Here is a 15,100-nt window from a genome sequence, read left to right on the forward strand (position 1 = left end):
CACTACAAGCAATGTTTGTAAGTTTTACAATACAACTAAAACAATTCTTACTTACTAAACCGTCCCATGTGTGATGTCTGTAGGAGTGTTTTCATGCATATTTGCAAGTGCTATCGTAACGTAATCAAGCTGGCGCCGTGAGCATTAGCTAATATGCTAACACGTCTACGAGTGTGTGTTAGTATTATTAACTTACAACGGCATTATTTTGTATTTTTTCCAGTTGCACAAACAGTAAAATCACCAAAACATCACTGTGGCGTTAGTGAGTCTGTTTAGCTAATTCTGTTGTGTTTGAGCAGCCGTGTTACAGACACCGTTTGGAAACAATTAAGGTATGTAAATAAACTTTTTTAGAATATTTCAGTGTGAATAACTCATTTCAAAACAAATTGATGTCTGCGGCTTATAGTCCGTTGCAGCTAAAATATGGACAATTATTTTTTTTCTTCCAAAATTCAGTGGGTGTGGCTTAAACCCTGGTGCGCTCTATAGTCCGGAAAATATGGTAATATATTTCACCGATAATGCCTCGGGATCCCCTGGGAGGCGCTGGATGAGGTGGCTGGGGAAAGGGAAGTCTGGACTTCTCTGCTTAGACTGCTGCCCCCGCGACCCGACTTCGGATAAGCAGAACAAGATGGATGGATGGATATTTTACTTCTGGTCCTTTTTTTCCCCATAGGTCATAAAAATATAAAAAATGATCGATATCGATTGATATCAAACACTTTCATTGTAATACAGTTTTCAGCCCTGGACTAGACATGCTGTCACGTGTGTATTTTGTGACGTCATTAACTGCAGGGCTCAAATTTAACCACGGCAACTGCGGCAAACTCGTCATTTTCCGTCATGTCCTAAACAAATTGACCAACATCGACGGCAACAACATGCTGTGACCGCCCTTGACTTTTTACTTGTTAATGGACGAGGGATGTAACAGTAAATGGTATAATGATAATTCGCGCTAAAATTCCCGACGGTTAGTAATCCATCTCATTTTTTAATTACCGAAAAACCGTAATTTATTAATGCATTTTAGGGAACACGAAGTCAGGCGCATGAGCACTAGCGTCGTTTGGCTTGATAATCATGGCGGACTAGCTACACAGACTTTGCTCGGCAGATTTCCCCTCAGAGTAAACGAAGCCGAGCGTTTGGTTTAACGTAATTTTTCTTCTCTTCCTGGCGTGTGTTTAAAAGCGCAGTGCTGTGTTTAGATGGAGACAGGTGTGGACAATATTGGAGTCACTTGTCCTACACTAAAAGTATACAGCGAAGGTGAAAAACTATTTGATGTTGCTTTCAATACAGTGTTCATCAGCTGCTGTGACTGAGAGTTAAAACATGAGGTGACATGCAGCAGGTGATGTGTCGTGAACATTGTCACAACTTGTTTCGAAAGTTTGTTGACTGGGATGATCACTCGTCCTTTAATTAACTGCAAACTGTATCAGTGTTCAAATAACATCAATACTAGTTAAAATGTTTTTTTTCATCTCATCGAACTGAACGGAGGCTGTGAAGATTGTGTATTCGATGTGAGAGGTGTCACTCCTCTTTATTTTTGTTGGCCAAACTGTTTTGTGTTTTATTATAATATCAAAAAGTAAACACAAGGTTTGTATACATTACTTGTGTTTGTTTTTCAAAAACCATTCATGTGACAGCATTTGTTAATGTGTTAGACTTAGACTTAGACATAGACTTAGACTTAGACAAACTTTAATGATCCACAAGGGAAATTGTTCAACACAGTAGCTCAGTTACAATGATGGAAAGTGTAAGGATGGAAAGGACAATGCAGGTATAAATAGACTAATATAGCGATAAAAAATCTAACATATATACGAATATATACATAATATGTGTACAGAATAATATATATACAGATATATTATATTATGACCGCACGTTCCACATGAGAACAGAGGGGATTGCAGGCTTAAATTTCCTAATATTGTGTGCAGTTCATTCATACATGACATATTTATGTTCAAACTCTTAATGGGGATCTGTCCTGATACAGCATCTACATGTACATATAAATGTACATAACTTAAATAAATAAAAAAACAATGACAAAAAAATACCCTCCTCTATAAAAATGCAAAAATAGAGATAAAGGCATCATGAAATGACAAAAAGCTGACAAGTTTATATTAATAATAATTAAAAAAAAGTTTATATATATATATATATATATATATATATATATATATATATATATATATATATATATATATATATATATATATATGTCTTAATAAGGTTATCCAAAAAATAGTGCTCGATACCGTAGTAGAGCGCAATATATGTATGTGTGGGAAAAAAAATCACAAGACTATTTCATCTCTACAGGCCTGTTTCATGAGGGGGGGTACCCTCAATCATCAGGAGATTTTAATGGGAGCATTCGCATATCATGGTTTATATAGGGCACAGAGTGGGTGGGTACAGGCTGGCCTAGGGGCGTGGTGATTGGCTCATGTGTTACCTAGGAGGTGTTTCCGTCTATGGCGGCATGCTGTTACAATTTCGCTGCGCTTGTTGAGGGATGACAGGTCTGGACGGTAAATAATAAACAGTTTCTCTTTCAAGCATAGGTTGCATCTTTTATTACCACTATTGTAAGGTGTGCTGGATGCAAGAATTTGCCATGTTATTGAATATTCAACATTATTGTCTTTGAGGTCCCAAATGTGTTTGCAGAGTTCTGTGGTATTTCGCAGGTTTTTGTTCCTGAAAGAAGCTTTGTGATTGTTCCATCTGGTTTTGAATTCTCCCTCGGTTAATCCTACATATGTGTCGGATGTGTTAATGTCCTTGCGTTTTACCTTAGATTGGTAGACAACTGATGTTTGTAAGCACCCCCCGTTGAGAGGGCAATCAGGTTTCTTTCGACAGTTACAGCCTTTGTTGGTTTTGGAGTCGCTCTGTCCGGGGGCCGACGGCTCATTTGCAATTGTTTTGTTGTGGTTTGAGATGATTTGTCGTATATTGTTCATGCAGCTGTAGCTCAATTTAATGTTGTTCTTGTTGAATACTTTTCTTAGGGTGTTGTCTTTGGGAAAGTGTTTGTCAATCAGATTGAGGAATTTGTGTTCAATGTTAGTTGAGACGTTTTTGCTGTATGGGGGGTTGTACCAGATGATGTCGTTTTCATCAAGGGCTTTTTGGTACGGGGGGGTTGCTTGGTCAAATTCAGCTTTGCTAGATGACAGCATCGATAGCCTTTTATTGATTCCGGTAGGTATTCTTTCCGTGGTGGTGGGTGGGTGGTTGCTGTCATGGTGCACGTATTGGAGTGTTGTGTTGGGTTTCGTGAATGGTTGGTAGCTGTTATTTCTCAGGTTGAAAGTGACGTCAAGGAAGTTGACGGTTTGCTTGTTGGCTTCAATCGTGATCCGTAGGCCGTTCTCTTTGAAAATTTGGCATATGCGCTTCTTGTATTCTCGCTGCTCCTTGGTGAGGCGCGACACACTGCCAGTCCGTCATCACGGTAAATACCAAGGTTCAGATTGAGGCTAGCGAGCTGGGAGAGGAGGAAACTCCCAACGAGTTCACACGTTTCTGCTCCGTCAAAACTTCCCATAGTGACGTCAAATGTTGCATTGTTCTTTTTTTGCCATGGTGTACTGTTGTGGATGAGAATGGAGTTTTTTGCGTGGATGATGATGTTTCTTCCGTTGCCTGTGATTGAGTCGTAGTCTGAGGCGAAGTCTAGTGCTTGAGTCAGTAGGTCTTGCGTGATGGAAGGGTAAAATTCCTCGATATCAAAGGAGATAAAGTTGTGCTGTTGTTTGTCTTGGATGTTGTTGAACCATTTGATTACTGCTGCTGTATTTCTCCATTGGTTGAGTGGTGTTTTGTCCTTGATTTTTGTGTTGACTCTGTCCAGGATTATTTTGCTGATTTTTCCTATTTCAGATTTAGTTGGGTTTATTAGTCGGCATGTTGGGTTATTTGCGAAGTTGGGTTTGTGGTCCTTCAATGTGATGAAGGCTTCCTTGTTGGCTGTGGCGTCCACCCTGTCCTCAATGTCCATATATAAATATATTTATATATATATATATATATATATATATATATATTTATATATATATATATATATATATATACATATATATATATATATATATATATATATATATATATATATATATATATATATATATATATATATATATATCGAGAGGAGCCAGATGAGGTGGTTCGGGCATCTGGTCAGGATGCCACCCGAACACCTCCCCAGGGAGGTGTTTAGGGCACGTCCAACCGGTAGGAGGCCACGGGGAAGACCCAGGACACGTTGGGAAGACTATGTCTCCCGACTGGCCTGGGAACGCCTCGGGATCCCCCGGGAGGAGCTGGACGAAGTGGCTGGGGAGAGGAAAGTCTGGGCTTCCCTGCTTAGGCTGCTGCCCCTGTGACCCGACCTCGGATAAGCGGAAGAAGATGGATGGATGAATGGATATATATATATATATATCTTCCAATTTGCCTTGGTGCCCTAAAATTTAAGCCCTACTTTAAGGCAACACTTACCTTGACCTTAAAAAGTAAAAATTTGAGGCCCCTAACTGTTCTATATCCTACTGACTAGAACACAAACAATCGTCCACTGCAGAGGACGTTGCTTCTCGGGAGGATATGAAAAGTGCCATTTGAAGAGTTGCGTAAAATATAAAACGGAATGAAATCAAGTTGAGCGGCGACACGGACGTGTTTGTGCAGAATGGAAAGTGAAAGGCAGGGGAGGCGGCCGACATTAAAGTTGATGTACGATCCCGCTGCCGGAGCGCCTATGAAGCGTGGCGGCGGGCAGGTGATTGGAAAGCGCCGCCTCTTTAAACAACGTAATGAGCCAGAGAGGACGCCACCCCGCAAGCCCCTCCCACACCTTCTTCCTCACCACCTTCCATACGATGGATGTGTATTCTTTCTCGCACTTTTTGCGCCCCCTGTAGGTGAAACTATTTGGATTTAGGCTGAGAGACTAAATTTGGAGTTCAATGAGAGGCGAGCGCGGACGGGAGGTCACCGCCATGTCGTTTCGAGTGTCTTCGCCGTCGGCGGACAGGGGAGAGCACGAACGCGACTGGCGGAGTGGGAATGAAATAGTCTCTCTTTCCCTCCCCCCCCCCTCCTTCTTTCTCGGTGGCGTTTAAAATCAATTCATTCAGTGGACTGCTGACACAGCCCGGCCCGCAGAGCCCAGGATTTATGGCTCCCTCTAATGGGCATGCTCCGAAGCAAAGGCCTGCCGTCAGCACAATCCCGCCAGCCGAGCGTCCGCCCGCCTCGCTCTCTCGACACGTGCGGCTTTTAAAGGCACAGGCGCACTTTGCAAACACACAATTTAGCATAATGTGAAGAAAAAGACACAAGGGGAGGGGCTAGGAAGACATTAGTTTCGCTGGGACGATACTCAAATATTTTAATACATTCAAAGTAGGAATAGGACGGAAACTTTTTCCACTGAGGGCCGCACGCTGAAAAAAAGACCGCATGCAGGGGCCATTTTGACATTTCAAAACCAATACAATATATACATTGTTGTATGGCTGGGCGATATGGCCTTTTTTAATATCTCGATATTTTTAGGCCATATCGCGATACACGATATATATCTCGATATTTTGCCTTAGCCTTGAATGAACACTTGATGCATATAATCACAGCAGTATGATGATTCTATGTGTCTACATTAAAACATTCTTCTTCATACTGCATTAATATATGCTCATTTTAAACTTTCATGCAGAGAGGGAAATCACAACTAAGTCAATTTAGCAAAACTGTATTTATTAAACAGTTATTAAGCAGTGGCACAAACATTCATGCAATTTCCAAAACAGAATGTGCAAGATAGTCAGAGACATTTTAAAACAAGCTACAAGTGCACTTTTGTGCATGATGACAGACAAGATATTTCAATAAGTGTCACATAAAAATGAGCTGCATATCAAATAGTATATGTCCTACGGTGTTGATGTGGAAATAGTTGCTTTGGCATTTAGTTGGTGTGGCACCGAATGGAGATGTTGACATGTAAAGACATATTCCCGCTTGAAGCCAAACCACCGCCAGACTTGGGAATTCATTCTTCCTCCATTTGTTACCAGATTTGCACCTTCTTTCTCTCATATTACCACTCAAACCACACCGTTAGCTGCTAGCATCACAGCTAACGTTACCATGTCGCTACCTGCCTGCTCCGCAGGAGCGTGTGACGTTGCTCACGTGACAGTATGTGACGTATGTAAGAAGGTGCGCTTGTTTTTAAGTCTATGTGAGAAGGAGAGACAGGAAAGAGTGGGCAACGCATGCAGTTTAATGCCCCGCAGCTAAAAGCAACTGCGTGAGAACGTATGCTCGAATATCACGATATAGTCATTTTCTATATCACACAGAGACAAACCCGCGATATATCGAGTATATCGATATATCGCCCAGCCCTACATTGTTGTTTACCTTTTAGGGCTTTCTTCATGTTTAGTCACGAACATTTTCAAAATAAGTCACATGTAAATATGTTTTTTTATTCAACGCTTAAATCCCTGGATCAACTTCAGGTCAATATGTCAATATAACAGTGACGTGCGGTGAGGTTGATGGCTGGTGAGGCACTGACTTCATCACAGTCAGATTTACAAACATATGAACCCTAAAGAGTATCTTATTCACCATTTGATTGGCAGCAGTTAACGGGTTATGTTTAAAAGCTCATACCAGCATTCTTCCCTGCGTGGCACTCAGCATCAAGGGTTGGAATTGGGGGTTAAATCAACAACAATCATTCCCGGGCGCGGCGCCGCTGCTGCCCACTGCTCCCCTCACCTCCCAGGGGGTGAGCAAGGGGATGGGTCAAATGCAGATGACAAATTTCACCACACCTAGTGTGTGTGTGACAATCATTGGTACTTTAACTTAACTTTAACTTTACACATACAAACTGTAGCACACAAAAAAGCACATTTAATTAAAAAAAACGTTATTATGGTCTTACCTTTACTTATAAGTGCGGGAACAGTGGTGTTCGTGTTGGAGGAGTTGTGAATGAATGAAATATGACATCCGTGCTGCAGTCTGCAGGTGTACCTAATGTTGTGTCCCTGCAGTCGTTCACGGCTCCTCCGGCGCGAGCAATGTTGTTTTTGCACTTTTTGGCTTCTTGTTAAGTGACTTTTTTGGGGTGGATTCGGTCTTGCACGTGGAGGGTTTGGGTGTGGGCTTTGGTTGGTGTGGCGCTCCGGTCGGGGGGTGCAGTCTGCGCGGAGGCGGGGTTACGCGAGCCTCACACAGTGCGTCTACGCAGCATTTTTATGATTGCTCAGCACAAGAAATACGTTACACACATACAGTTGTTGACAAAATACACTGTACATTATATACATCAGCTAACTAAACTATGGAAATGTATAATATAGTTCATATAGCAATACGGTCTCACTGCACAGCAGGCCAGCAGTTAGCCGAGTCCGCAATCCATGGTGAGGCACAACTGAGTGACGTGCCTCAACTGGCTGCTGCTCACCGCACCGTCTCTTCTCAGTATTTGAACGGCAAATGTGAAAATTCAGCGATTTTGAATAAAAAATAATCTAAAACTGGTTAAGTTAAATGGAAAATAACTTTATAGTATAATCACTGGATACATATAACAATTTAATTTAATTTTTTTATTTTTACATTTTTTTTCTTTCCATGATGGCAGGTGAGGCCCCTTGAATAGACTGCAAAGACAAGATATTTGTCACGCGGGGGGTCGCAGCTCACTGTGGGTGCCTTTCTCCCAGGAATGCAGAACGGACAACTCCGGACGAACGCGTGAAGGTAGGGACATGATTTATTCTCAAAAATAACGCGGAGTACCAAAAAACAGAAAACAAGCAAAAAACATAATGTGCTGATCGCACTTGAAACTAAGCTACCACTTAGCATGGACTAAAAGACAAGCAAACTTACGTGACGAGAGCATGAAGCAAACACTTAGCATAAACTATGGCATGGAGCACTCACGAAACTGTGGCATGAAACAAACAAGACTTACTAGTAGGTTGCGTGAAACAAACAATGACGCCAGGCCGACTGACCGGCAAAGGCAGGCTTAAAAAATGCCTCTGATTAGTGCTCGGGCAGCAGGTGAGCGGGTGAACACTAATCAGAGACAGGCGGAATATTATGCATAACCGTAGTAACTAAAACAAACAAGGGTGCACACAAACAGGAACTATGAAGTCCAAAACTAACAGAACATTAATGTTCAAACTGAGAAACTGTCATGTCTGTGTGATCATGTTTTGTTTTAGTAATGTTCGGTTTAAATTTTGGACTTTTTGTGCACTTTTGTTTTGTTTTGTCACCATAGCAACCATTAGTTTCACCTGTCACGTCACGCACCTGTTCCACGTTTGGACTCATTGTGCACTCTTGTCACCATAGCAACCATTAGTTTTCACCTGTCACGTCACGCACCTGTTTCACGTTTTGAGTCACGCACCTGCTTTCACTAATCATGTCCATAGTATTTAAGTTCATTCATTTTCTGTTGTTCGTTTCTGACGACATCCCCGCATTTATGCTCCTGCACTCTCTCCACACCCTGATGACCCTTGCTACTCTTTTTTTCATGCCGGTTCCATGCCAAGTAAGTTTTTGTTTGTTAAGCCACAGTTAGTGTTTTGTTTAATTGTTCATAGATTCTGCCAATGTGCAAGTTTTGTGTTTAAAGTCTAGTTTTATTCTCCGCCACTGTGCGCGCTTTTTGTTTATTCTTTTTTTGATAGTTTAAAATAAATAATGTCTTCACCTTCACGCCATGTCTGGTCCAAATGCTCATTTGCACCACGGGAGAACAAACCAAGCCAAAGTCCAAGTCTTTACAGAAACGTATTTTTATTTTGCAAATAATCATTAACTTTGAATTAAATGGCAGCAACACATTGTCTGTACCTGGATATTGTACTTAAAACTTCTAAAATGGGAAGAGTGCAGTGATGGACACCTACTGGACACTCAACAGTTAAAAAAAAAATAGTAAGCAAAGATAGTATTGTGATCGTCAATTCTGGTTATCATTTTGGGACAGCACTACACTGTCAACACTCAGGAACTGAGTACCTGGTGCATACAGTATACTTGTTGAAGTGTACTGATGGAAGTACGCAGCAGGTGTTCCGGAACACACAAAGAAGGAAGTAGGAATGCTCGGCTCATTTTCAGGCTGATGGAAGTGTAATCGCTGCGAAGGGAAAAGCTTCTAGAATCTTCTCCCATTTCTACACGAAAATCAACAACACCCCCCCCCCCCCCATGTAATAGTGAGCTTGAGGAGCGTCATCATCATTTCGCCAGGCGAGACGCAGGTTTTGATGGGGCTCATTTACACACCCCGCGTTATCACGGCGGCGATGTTTAAGCGCGTCTAACTGGCGGCCCCGTGTCGGCCATCTTGGAAGACGGAGTAGATTCCAATCAGCCGCACCTGTTGATCTCCTGCCGCTTGATGGAAGTCTTTCCATAAAACATCCGAGGAGCTTTGGCTTGTTTACGCTCCGACGGCGGCAGGCGGGGGGCTCATAACGCCCACCGGCTATACGTGGCGAGGAGGGGGCACGCCAGGTCGGTCATTAGCGAGCGCGCTGCAGGTGATCACGAGGATAATAGTCAACTACACGCCAGCAATTAGACTAATGGAAACTGTCCCTATTTGGCCTGGTGGGCTGCACCCTCCCATCCCGCCAGCCCCTCCAGGAGACGCGGAGTGGAGAGGAGCCATTGATCCTCGCTGCCACCTGCTCGATGGCCCCGTGGAGGCCGGTGGATGAGGGAGCGATGACGGCGGCACGGCGCTCTCAGGCATATGGAGGCTCGCCTTACGCCGCACATTAGCAACAATATGGCTGAACTGGGGGGAGCCAGGCACGCATACATGCAGCCTTTATGACAGCGGGGGCGCATCCTGCACCGAGGGGGCGTCTGCTGCCTCTCGCACACTCACAGTAAAAGACTGCAGCCAAACATGAACACACACACACACACACACACACACACACACACACACACACACACACACACACACACACTCTGATACGTGCCTATTTACGTGGCAGCGTAGCAATCATGCTAATAAACTTGTCAAGCAGACGTAGCTCTCAGACCTGAGAAGAACCTGCAATCTGTCTAACGGCCAGCAGGTGGCAAATAAACTTACCGCTTGATTTACTGTTTAATATTCTCATGCTGTGTCTCAATTTCACACACTTGTGTACTCACACTGGGTCTTCAGGGGGCGTAAGTGCGTTAGCACTGAGAAGTAGCACGCAATGCAGCACACTGTCATGTTGCACACCAAACAGTAAGTGTGCGGTGATGCACACTTACCACACTCGGAAGAAGAATCAGAAGATTTAGAAGAAGAAGAAGTAGAAGAAGGGTCAAAAGAGTTAGAGAAAGAAACGTCAGAAGAAGAAAAAGGGTCAGAAGAGAGAAAAATAAAAGTCATACGTCAGGAGAAGAGTTCGAAGAAGAGTCAAAAGAGTCAGAAGATTCAGAAGAAGGAGAGGAATAAGAAGAGTCAGAAGAAGAAGAAGTAGAAAAAGTGTCAGAAGCGTTAGAAAAATAAATGTCAGAAGAGTCAGAATAAGAGTTAGAAGAGTTTGAAGAAGAAGAATTGTCAGGAGAAGGAGAAGAGTCAAAATAAAAGTTAGAATAATAATAATAAGAGCCACAAAAAGGGTCGGAAGAAGAAGAAAAGTCAGAAAAAGAGTCACAAGAACAACATTTAGAAGAGTCAGAAGAAGAAAAAAAGTTAGATGTAAGTAGAGTCAAAATAGTCTGAAGTGTCATGGGAAAAGTCAGAAAAAGGAGGAGGATGGAAAGAGTCAGAAGAAGCTTCAGAAGAAGAGTCACAAGAAGACGGGTGAGAAGAAGATTTAAAGGGGGAAGAGTTAGAAGAAGAAGAGAAAGAAAAAGAAGAACAGTTAGAAGAAGAATCAGAAGAAAAGCCATAAGAAGAGTCAAAAGAACAGCAAGAAGAAGAACAGTTAGAAGAAGAATCAGAAGAAAAGTCAGAAGAAGAAGAGTCAAAAGAAGAAGAGTCAGAAGAAAAGTCAGAAGAAGAGTCAAAAGAAGATGAGTCAGAAGAAAAGTCAGAAAAATAAGAAGAGACAGAAGAAGAAAAAGTCAGAAGAAGAAGAAGTAGAAAAAGGGTCAGAAGAGTTAGACAAAGAAATGTCAGAAGAGTCAGAATAAGAATTAGAAGTGTTTGAAGAAGAGTCAAATGAGTCAGAAGAGTCAGAAGAAGAAGAATAGTTAGGAGAAGGAGAAGGAGGAGAAGAGTCAAAAGAAAAGTTAGAATAATAAGAAGAGCCACAAAAAGGGTCGGAAGAAGAAGAAAAGTCAGAAAAAGAGTCACAAGAACAACATTTAGAAGAGTCAGAAGAAGAAAAAAAGTTAGATGTAAGTAGAGTCAAAATAGTCTGAAGTGTCATGGGAAAAGTCAGAAAAAGGAGGAGGATGGAAAGAGTCAGAAGAAGCTTCAGAAGAAGCTTCAGAAGAAGAGTCACAAGAAGACGGGTGAGAAGAAGATTTAAAGGGAGAAGAGTTAGAAGAAGAAGAGAAAGAAAAAGAAGAACAGTTAGAAGAAGAATCAGAAGAAAAGCCATAAGAAGAGTCAAAAGAACAGCAAGAAGAAGAACAGTTAGAAGAAGAATCAGAAGAAAAGTCAGAAGAAGAAGAGTCAAAAGAAGAAGAGTCAGAAGAAAAGTCAGAAGAAGAGTCAAAATAAGATGAGTCAGAAGAAAAGTCAGAAAAATAAGAAGAGACAGAAGAAGAAAAAGATGAGAGATGAGAAGTCTGACTGTTGTCGCCGCTAACGACCTACGGAATGCTCCACTGGCTTCCGTAGGGCGAGAATGAAATGTCCGAATTGATTGTGGGGTGGGGGGATGGTTTTCTATTTATTTGGTGCCTTTGGATCGTTAGTGCAGCAGGTGATTCAAAAAGGGTCAGAAGAAGAAGCGGCAGAATAATTCAAATCAGAACAGGAGTCAAAAGAAGAGAGTCAGAAGCAGGGTCATCATAAGAAGACGAGTCAGAAGAAAAATAGTAAAAAGAAAAAAAAAAGAGTCAGAAGAAGAAGTACAAGAAAAAGAAGAAGACTCAGAAGAAAAGTCAGAAGAAAAAGAAGAGCCAGAAGAAAAATCAGAAAAAGACTAACAAGAAGAGTCAGAAGAAAAAGAATAGTCAGAAAAATAGTCAGAAGAGTCAGAAGAAGAAGAAGAGCCAGAATAAGAAAAGTCATAAGAAGTAGAATCAAAAGACAAGTCAGAAGAAGAAGAAAACAAAAAGTAAGAGTCAGAAGAAGAAAAAGAAGAGTAAGAAGAAGAGTCAGAAGAAGAAGAGTCAGAAGAAGAAAAAGAAGAACCAGAAAAAGAGTCAGAAGAAGAAGAGTCAGAAGAAGAAGAGTCAGAAGAAGAAGAGTCAGAAGCAGAAGAGTCGAAAGAATAAAAACAAGAATCAGAAAAAGAGTCAGAAGAAGAAGAGTCAAAAGCAGAAGAGTCAGAAGAAGAAAAAGAAGAGTAAGAAGAAGAGTCAGAAGAAGAAGAGTCAGAAGAAGAAAAAGAAGAACCAGAAAAAGAGTCAGAAGAAGAAGAGTCAGAAGAAGAAAAAGAAGAATCAGAAAAAGAGTCAGAAGAAGAGTCAGAAGAAGAAAAAGAAGAACCAGAAAAAGAGTCAGAAGAAGAAAAGTCATAAGAAGTAGAATCAAAAGACAAGTCAGAAGAAGAAGAAAACAAAAAGTAAGAGTCAGAAGAAGAAAAAGAAGAGTAAGAAGAAGAGTCAGAAGAAGAAGAGTCAGAAGAAGAAAAAGAAGAACCAGAAAAAGAGTCAGAAGAAGAAGAGTCAGAAGAAGAAGAGTCAGAAGAAGAAAAAGAAGAATCAGAAAAAGAGTCAGAAGAAGAGTCTGAAGAAGAAGAGTCGGAAGAATAAAAAGAAGAATCAGAAAAAGAGTCAGAAGAGTTAGACAAAGAAATGTCAGAAGAGTCAGAATAAGAATTAGAAGTGTTTGAAGAAGAGTCAAATGAGTCAGAAGAGTCAGAAGAAGAAGAAGTAGAAAAAGGGTCAGAAGAGTTAGACAAAGAAATGTCAGAAGAGTCAGAATAAGAATTAGAAGTGTTTGAAGAAGAGTCAAATGAGTCAGAAGAGTCAGAAGAAGAAGAATAGTTAGGAGAAGGAGAAGGCGGAGAAGAGTCAAAAGAAAAGTTAGAATAATAAGAAGAGCCACAAAAAGGGTCGGAAGAAGAAGAAAAGTCAGAAAAAGAGTCACAAGAAGAACATTTAGAAGAGTCAGAAGAAGAAAAAAAAAGTTAGATGTGAGAAGAGTCAAAATAGTCTGAAGTGTCATGGGAAAAGTCAGAAGAAGGAGGAGGATGGAAAGAGTCAGAAGAAGCGTCACAAGAAGAAGAAGGGGGAGAAGAAGAAGTTAGAAGAAGAAGAGTAAGAAAAAGAAGAAGAGTCAGCAGAAGAATCAGAACGAGTCAAAGTAGAAGAGTCAGAAGAACAGCCAGAAGAAGAACAGTTAGAAGGAGAATCAGAAGAAAAGTCAGAAGAAGAAGAGTCAAAATAAGAAGAGTCAGAAGAAGTAGAAGAAGGGTCAGAAGAGTTTGAAAAAGAAAAACAGAACAAGAAGAAGTAGAATAAGAGTCAGAGGAGTCAGAAGAAGGGTCAGAAAAAGAATCAAAAGAAGAATAAGAAGATTCAGAAGAAGAACAGTCAGAAGAATAATCAGAAGAAAAGTCATAAGAAGAAGAGTCAAAAGAAGAAGAATCAAAAGAAGAAGAGTCAAAATATGAACAGTCAGATGAGTCAGAAGAAGAGTCAGAAAAGAGTCAAAATTACAATAAGAAGAAGATTCAGAAAAATAAGATGAGTCAGAAGAAGAAGAAGAACAAGAACAAGAAGCAGAAGAAGAGTCAGAAAAAGAAAGGTCATAGTCAGAAGAGTGAGATGTGTCAGACGATTCAGGAGAGTCAGAAGAAGAAAACCGAGGATGATGAAAAGAGTCAGAAGAAAGGTCAGAAGAAGAAGAAGGTAAAAATAAAGACCTTCAATAATAACCAGGACTCAGTTTAAAACAGTAATACAACAACATTTGTACACACCGGTGCTAAGTACACATGTACAAAGTATACTCTTGACTAAGTACACATATACACATTATAGTCTAGACTAAGTACACATGCACACAGTATACTCTTGACTAAATGTACACAGTATACTCTCGAATATGTACACATGTACACAGTATACCCTCGACTAAGTACACATGTACACAGTACACTCTCGACTAAGTACACATGTACACAGTACACTCTTGACTAAGTACACATGTACACAGTACACTCTGGACTAAGCAAACATGTATACAGTATACTCTGGACTAAGTACACATGTACACAGTATACTCTCGACTAAGAACACATGCACACAGTATACTCTTGACTAAGTACACATGTACACAGTATACTCTCGACTAAGTACACATGCACACAGTATACTCTTGACTAAGTACATATGTACACAGTATACTCTCGACTAAGTACACATGCACACAGTATACTCTGGACTAAGTACATATTTACACAGTATAGTCTGGACTAAGTATACATCTACACAGTATAGTTTGGACTAAGTACACATGTACACAGTATACTCTGGACTAAGTACACATGTACACAGTATACTCTGGACTAAGTACACATGTACACAGTATAGTCTGGACTAAGTACACATGCGACACAGCATCAGTTAATAAGCTGACATGAGGATGAAGAGGATGAAGAGGAGCCTACCTGCCCAGCTGGGGGTCTCCATGTACAGAAAAGGCCGGTCTGGCAGAAGCTGGTTCTTGTGGACTCGATGGTGCTGCTTCTTCACGACGTGATCCAACCTGACAGCACAAAGAAAACCAGGTCTTGATTTTTCAAATGCAGTGTTTTGCCTGTTAGCGCGTTAGCTTAGCAGCACCATGCTAGCGCTTCTATGAATGTTTGTTTGTTTGTTTGTTTGTTTGTTTGCGCACATCGAGCAT

General features: G+C 41.0%; 1 protein-coding gene across 6 annotated transcripts in view; it reads right to left on the reverse strand.

The window, feature by feature from the left end:
- The window catches only part of LOC133620178 (RNA binding protein fox-1 homolog 3-like), a 1,135,173-nt gene that overhangs the window by 620,748 nt on the left and 499,325 nt on the right, over positions 1-15,100 (reverse strand). For all 6 annotated transcript variants that reach the window (XM_061981452.1, XM_061981455.2, XM_061981451.2 and 3 more), the window contains one exon: positions 14,862-14,959. In XM_061981452.1, coding sequence (XP_061837436.1) covers positions 14,862-14,883 — 22 coding nt within the window. In that variant the 5' untranslated portion in view covers positions 14,884-14,959. The remainder of the gene's footprint in view (positions 1-14,861; positions 14,960-15,100) is intronic.

This window comes from Nerophis lumbriciformis, linkage group LG24, assembly GCF_033978685.3.
Source record: "Nerophis lumbriciformis linkage group LG24, RoL_Nlum_v2.1, whole genome shotgun sequence".
NCBI classification, from domain to species: domain Eukaryota; kingdom Metazoa; phylum Chordata; class Actinopteri; order Syngnathiformes; family Syngnathidae; genus Nerophis; species Nerophis lumbriciformis.